This window comes from Dipodomys ordii, unplaced genomic scaffold, assembly GCF_000151885.1.
Source record: "Dipodomys ordii isolate 6190 unplaced genomic scaffold, Dord_2.0 Scaffold132, whole genome shotgun sequence".
NCBI classification, from domain to species: Eukaryota; Metazoa; Chordata; class Mammalia; order Rodentia; family Heteromyidae; genus Dipodomys; species Dipodomys ordii.
The window spans coordinates 3,698,156-3,705,447 of NW_012267348.1; the positions used below are offsets into that span (position 1 = coordinate 3,698,156).

General features: G+C 43.0%; 1 protein-coding gene across 5 annotated transcripts in view; it reads right to left on the reverse strand.

The window, feature by feature from the left end:
- Cacna1d (calcium channel, voltage-dependent, L type, alpha 1D subunit) overlaps positions 1–7,292 on the reverse strand; it is a 506,855-nt gene that overhangs the window by 114,163 nt on the left and 385,400 nt on the right. For all 5 annotated transcript variants that reach the window (XM_013030746.1, XM_013030744.1, XM_013030745.1 and 2 more), the window contains exon 9: positions 1,041–1,210. In XM_013030746.1, coding sequence (XP_012886200.1) covers positions 1,041–1,210 — 170 coding nt within the window. The remainder of the gene's footprint in view (positions 1–1,040; positions 1,211–7,292) is intronic.

Consider the following 7,292-nt stretch of genomic DNA (forward strand, 5'->3'; position numbering starts at 1 on the left):
CAAATCTGCCTTTCCTACTCACTTCAGCTCACCTGATGTTCACACCCTCTGTGCTCCAGCCCAACAAAGGGTCTATTCCATCCTCTCTCAGCTTGGCTTCTGCTCACCGTGTACTGTTATTCCCTTGGGTTAGAGGTTCTGCCTGACTGAACTGTCATACCTCAGATCTATTCCACCCTTCAAGAGCCAGGTCAAGTATCCATAGATGGTCCTAGATGCCCCTCCCAGCTCCTGCACACTATCTCTTCATGTGCCCTGGGGCTCTGGCTCCTTGTGAGAAGACCATAACACCTAAGCCATTCTTCTTGGCAGGGACTTTACAAGATAGGACCAAACTCAGCTTCCCAGGCCTTTCAGTGGATATATTCTAGATTAGAAACAAACTACAAGAATGGTAGTCATATGCACTGCTGGATTTCAGCTTCTGCTATTACCAGAGGTACAAATGGGCTAAGGAAGACTAAGAACATGTTTGTGGGGAAATATTCTATGTTAAGAGAGACACTGTGATCAACAATGGCAATGACTAATTATTGGGCCTAGTATCCTGCAGAAAGCATGTTTGAGGCCATGGGGAACCAGGCAGGTGGGCTACAAAGCAACCAGAACTGACTCTTAGGCCTCTTAACAACTGCCTAGCACAAGGAACTGGTAGTCTACTGCCCTGAATGGGCTAAGCATTTGGCTGTGTATGGAAGGCACAGGTGGGAGCCACCTCGGGTAGAACAAAGTGGAAGAGGACCATGTTTCACTTCTGGTCAGGTAGTGCTGTCTACTCTGAAGGACAGGAAACTACAATGTCCTCCCCTGGAGTGTCCCCTGTACCAACACAGAAACAGGCATACCCAATTCCCAGCACTCAGAGTGTGGTTTTTAAGCTACAAAGTCACCTTACTACATGTAAACGGGAATCCTAAACTCTGGGTAAAATCTGGAAGTGGTACAAATACATTTGTTCTGTCTGTGATGTCACCAGCCATGGTGGTGTCAAATGCAGGCCAGGTCTCTTTGATCAGGAGCAGGAAGAGAACAACACCTACTATTTCTTTTTCCTTCCTCTCCTCCCTCCTCCTCATTCTCCGGATCGATGTCCTCTGCCTGGGTGATCCAGTCCAAGTAGCCCTTAAGATCCTCTTCCAGTTGCTGCTTCTCTCGAAGCTTCTGGAAATCTCCCCGGGCTTTTGCTTTCTCTCTTTCCTTGGAGAATTCTCTGAAGGAGGCAAAGAGAACAAACACCTTTCAGGACATCCTTGGAGACCTGCACGGTGAGCCATCTGCCCTGCTGCACAATGGTCTCAGTGGCAGGACACACAGCACTCAGTAGAGCTACATGAGCACAGCAATGGAGCCACATACGTGTACAGGACAGAAGACAGTGTCTTCCTAAGCAAGACTGTGGGTGCCAGAGTTGCAGAGACCACACTAACACGCATGCATCATTGGTTAGGAAGTGAGCTCCCTTCAGGATGGCAATGATCCCAGGCTAACAGCACCAAGTGCTGTCACAGTAGGCCTCTGACATTCCCCACTAGGCCCACAACTCAGAGATGGCCCTCATTCTTCAGAGCCTCCTATGATATCCAGCACTGCACTTCCAAGAGAAGGGACCCAAGTAGATTAAGTGCAAGTCACCCACCCAGTTTAAGGCTTCTTCAGTAAATTCGGATAAAACTTTGTATTATGTACTGACCTCTTTGTCAACCCAAGATCTTTGTCAGGGGAGTAGTCATTCCCAATTTCCACATGAGGATCCCCTCCCCAGCACCTGTAGCTTCAGAGCAATGAAAAGGGTCTGGGCAGACCCATGCTAGATGGTTGCTAGTGCCCAGGTCTCCCTTTCCAGGCAAGAACTAGAGAGTAGATGAAACGCTGCTGTTTTTCTTCACCCTTGGTTCTGGCCATGATGCCTCCCAGAAGGTCTTCCCTCTAGGAGGCAAAGAGGCAGTGCCATCTGTTGCCCACTTACGGGAACACCTGCCCTGGAAAGGCTTTGGCAGAAACACAAGTGTTCCCCGCTGCTTGCTGTTTACTCTCCCTTCCATATCTACAATCCTATATCTTCGCGCAGACACAAACCCCTGTACTTGTTCAGGCAAGTTTGGGTCTGGTAGACAATTACAAGGAACTATTTGCATTTTCAACTGTGAATTGCTATAGGAGCCAAAATATTTGGATTATGGATTTTGGAAGTACAATTCAAAGCTGTTAGGAAGCAAGTGAGATAACAGGCTAGCAGGCTTCTTCACATACACCCCAAACTCTGATGCAGCTACCACTGTCTCCTGTTGCGTGCCTTCCAAGCCAAAGTGAGCATACCTCCAAGGACCTCTAACTTAAACTGATGATAGGGGAAATGGCCTGCTTTCATCAAGCCATCCTCCACCCCCCCTCCCCATCTCCTCTCTTAACTACAGGCCTTCAAGGGACTGAATAGATACTTGAACAGCCAGAGAACCCAGTGTTTCAGGTAATAAAATGGAATCCTTGCCAGGGCCCACAACAAGAAAGGACTACTTTGACAGTTCTATGCCAGCCTACTTTTGCATCCCAAGAACTATCCTTGGCCTCAGTAGGGCTGCTGTCTCCACCCTGTCTTCTGGAAGGGCAGGAAGAGGCAAGACTGTGGATGCAACTCACTGGCAGCCTTGGGGGTTTAGAGGGTGTTCAGGACCCAGACATTGGCTCAGACCTTCTAGCCCAAAGGCATTTCTTTCTCCAGAGAACATCTTCTTCTCAAGAAAGAAGGGACTTGGAGGGCAGTGTCTCGCTGCTCTCATAATCCATGCCTTGAGAATGGTCTGGGCTTCTAAAGATAAGAGAAATTCATACCTCAGCCCTGAGTAAATTCACCAAATTACTTTAACTCTGAAAAAGTCACATTCAATCCAAATCACCTCCCTGAACAGCGACAGGAGAAATTGGCATTCCGAGTGCCTACAAGAAATTGCATTATATAATCTGTTTTCTTACATGCATTGTAAGGAACAAGTGGATCTCCAATTATATTATTTACCAAGAAGTATCCCCATACAAATCTTTTTCTAGAGCTCTGTTTTTGCTACAGACACTCTGACCTGATTTCAGACCATTTTAAAGGGTTTAATACCTACCAGGCAGGTAACATGACTGAGATTTACATGGAATAAATTGCCTGCTGACCACAGGATAGGATAGAGGAAGAGGCAAGGAGGCAGAGTCTCTGAAAAACCAGGTGTCCTCCATAGTCTCCTAGACTGCTTAGGACTCTGAGTCTGAAGACCTGGATTCTAAACTCCAAGCTCTGTTTTCTGAGCTTCTGTGTTGTTGTTGTTATTGTTCATTTTCTCAACTTGCAACATAGATACAATAACATCCGTTCAATTGCTTGGACAGATTAAGATATTCGGGGAGAGGATACTTCAGAAAACAGAAAGCACTGTATCAATGGGAAGTTCAAGTCTTGAGTATTTTTTTGTTGTTGTTGACTCTTTGCATAGGAGAGAGAAATTTTAAAGGTCATTGGAGAGCTTTCTCAAACAAAAAAAGGTAACCTTTGGGAACAGTTTGGAATAGATTCTACAATGCCATGATCCCACGGATTGGGAGGCATACAGAAAGAATGCCTGGGAGCAGAGGGCAGAGTGACTATGAAGAGGCAGCACCCTGTCTCAGTCCTGTATCCTGCTTATTCTCACAACAAACCTGTGGGAACTCCCACCTCATGTTCATTGTTTCTGCTAATGACTTCAATGGATGATGATTTAAAAAAAAAAAGACTCCATTTTGCATAGGATGTGGCCGCCTCCTTAGGAGGCTCATTAACAAGGGATTAAATAATGGTTATTATTGCAAAAGTTTAATAGATAGAAGTTTATTGATAGAAATGATCGGACTTTCGCAAGTAGATAACAAAAATTCAAAAAATATTTCCTACATGCTAGGAAACTACTTGCTGTGGTCCACAGTTTTGTGGTATGTGACTGAAAGAAAACATAAAGGTACCTGGACGAAAGTGCATGTGGAAGGCTTCCCTTTGCATATGAAAGATGAGAGAATAGTAAAACACATTTCTGTAGGATATATATGAAAAATAAAGCAGAAAACAAGCACGTGGACAAATGGAATAAAAAAAAATAAAGGATAGAACGTTACCCCTAAGTATATCTTTTTGTAAAGTTATGACTTTTGGAACTAAATGTTCTTCATATTAAAGATTTAAAAAATTTACCTCAAGGATGAGATAGAGTGAAAATCCCTCTAAACTGAAAATGAACTGAAATCAATGCAGCTGATTATATTGTTTGTATGTCTGTGTGTGTCTGTGTATGTGTCTGTGTCTGTGTGTCTGTGTGTGTTTTACGCTGGAGCTTCTTAGCTTTTTTTCTTACTAGCACTCTATATTTGGGCCACAGCTTTATTGATGGTTAACTGGAGATTAAAGTTGCATGGGCTTTACTGCCAGGATTGGGTTTGAACTATGATCCTTAGCTCTCAGCTTCCTGAATAGCTAAGATTACAGGCATGAGTCCCAAGTGCCCAGCTTCTGATTGTATTTTTATGAATATCACATGCATACCGAAGAAGAAAGACAAAGTAATTGAAGAGATTGTGACCATTCTGTGTGCTGTCAGTCTTAAGCAGAGATATGGATGAGACAACTCAGAAATCAATTTTAGCTGCATTAGAGGACTTAACAAATGAATAAATGTGTTGATGTTATCACTGTGGAAAACTGGAGAAACATGGAATGAAGAAAGACTAGATAGAACCTTTTGGAGGGTAGACTGGAATTAATAGACATAGCTGAGCACCCAGAATTTCTAAAAGGTTTGCTCTAAGCCTAATGTCTGATTTTTAAAAAGATGCTATTAGGAGTATATGTATTAATGTAAGTATATAGCTAGGTCTGTAGAAATGTGTGTGTCCTACTTCTGTCTGTCAAAAGGATGCAGAACACATCTGATGTCCATATCTTGGTCTTTTATAATGTTCTTCATAATCTCAGCACTTGGGAGCTAAGGCCAGAGAAGTGTGAGTTCAGGGAAAGCATGTGCTATGTAGTGAGACTATGGTTTGTTGGTTTTTCTTTTTTTTAACAAAAACTGTTTTTAAAAAAGAACAGAAAGGCATAATGCCTATGTGCATCTGATCAAACAAAATAATATCCATCAAAATAAACTCCAGGAAATGTAAACAAGAAGTTTTTCTCTTTTTTTGCTGTTTTTCTTTTCTTTTTGTTCTGTTTGTTCATTTATATTTGGAAGTGTACGGGGAGGCACAGAAATGCAGGAACAAAGGGTAAACAAATGCAGCAATGGTACTCACTGTAAACCATATTGAAAATGAACTATACAACGTGTGGGCAGGGATGAGAGGGAAAAACTGGGAGAGAATGAGGGAAGGGGTGACACTGTCCAAAAGAAATGTTCTCTTTACCTGGTTTATGTAACCATAACCCCTCTGTTTGTAACCTTTAAAATAACAATTTAAAAAAATTAAAAAAGAACCCAAGCTGTAAGGAAAGAAAAAAGCCAATCTGGGCAGAAAAGTCTATGAGATCCCACCTCCAATTAACCAGCAAAATTCCAGACTGGAGGCAAAACTCAAGTGGTAGAGTGTCAGACAAATGAGCAAATCAAGTAAGTATAAAAGCCTGGATCCAAATCTGCTGCTGGTATGAAAACAAATTACCTCAGAAACAAGAAATGACTTCTTTTTAAAGACAAATATCTTCCGAGAAATAGCTGATTCCAAGACTGGGCCAAATTAGGTACCAGATGGAGAAAATAAGGAAATATTCAAAAGCAAAAACATTCAGAAAGACATTCCATAAAGACACAGGACCTAATGGATACTGATGGCTCATACCTATAATCCTTGCTACTCAGGAGGCTGAGATCTGAGGATCTTCATTCAAAAACAGCCTGGCTAGGAAAGTTCATGAGACTCTTATCTTCAATCAATCAGAAAAAAAACCAAAGTGGAGCTATGGCTCAAGTGGAAGAGCACCAGCCTTGAACAAAAAAGCTAAGGGACAGTGTTAGAACAGAGGAAAAAAGTAGTTGGGGGTGGTGGGTGGGGAGAAGATCCATGAGCACCTCCTACTGGCCAAATCTGAAAAAAATAGAACAAAATAACTAAAAAAGCCAGGTGCCAGTGGCTCATGCCTGTAATCCTAGCTACTCAGGAGGCTGAGATCTGAGGATCTCCGTTCAAAGCCTAGGCAGAAAAGTCCCCCTGAGACTCTTATCTCCAATTAACCACTCAATGCCTTTTCCCCCACCCCCACTCAAAAAACAGAAGTAGAGCTATGACTCAAAGTGGTGAGTGCTAGCCTTGAGCAAAAGAGCTCAGGGACAGTGCCCCGGCCCTGAGGTGAAGCCCCATGACCAACAAAAACCAAACCAAAACAAAAAAATTAAAAAAAAATGAATTATAAGATATATTTAAACTAATCTGCATCCCTATTGGAAGCTTAGAAATGAAAAAGACAAATGAGAGGCTGGACATGGTAGCACATTCTCATAATCCCAGCTACTCAGAAGTATTCGTAAGTAGAACAAAGGCAAAAAATGTACTTCCTGGTTCATTTTCTCAGTCTCAAAAATCAATACCAAAGGCCTCTGGCCTAGCCTCCTTCTCGAGGCTAGTCTAGCTTCACTTTCTCATAAATGTACATTTTATACTTTGGCTACTCATCTCAATTCCTCAAGGCTCTGAGACTTTGCCTGGGCAGCATTCTCTTTGAATTCCAGCTCAAGTTCTATGTTTTTGTTCCCGCAATCCTTGGCTAGCAAATCTAAACAGGTCCTATTGGCCTCTGAATCACCACAGCAGTCCATTACTGAGAAGTGAGATATCTATGTGGGTCCCCGACCACAGGCAGCAGCCTCTACATTACCTCCTTAACAGATCCAAGCTCAGAGCCTTTGCCCATCCTCTCTGATAAAGGATGGATTGCTATAACCTTCAATAAATGGAAACTGAGGTCATGCTCACCTAGCTGCTTAAATACCTCAACAAGGGCACACAAGAAACAAGAGCAGGGGGCAAACCCATGGAAGGCTGAGGATCAAAAATAGCTGAGAGGACTGGGAATGTGGCTTAGTGGTAGAGGGTGTGCCTAGCATGCATGAAGCCCTGGGTTTGATTCCTCAGCACCACATAAACAGAAAAGGCCAAAAGTGGCACTGTGGCTCAAATGGTAGAGTGCTAGCCTTGAGCAAAAGAAGCTAAGGGACAGAGCCTAGGCTTTGAGTTGAAGCACCAGGACTGGCAAAAAAACCCCAAAAAACAAAAACCACACACACACA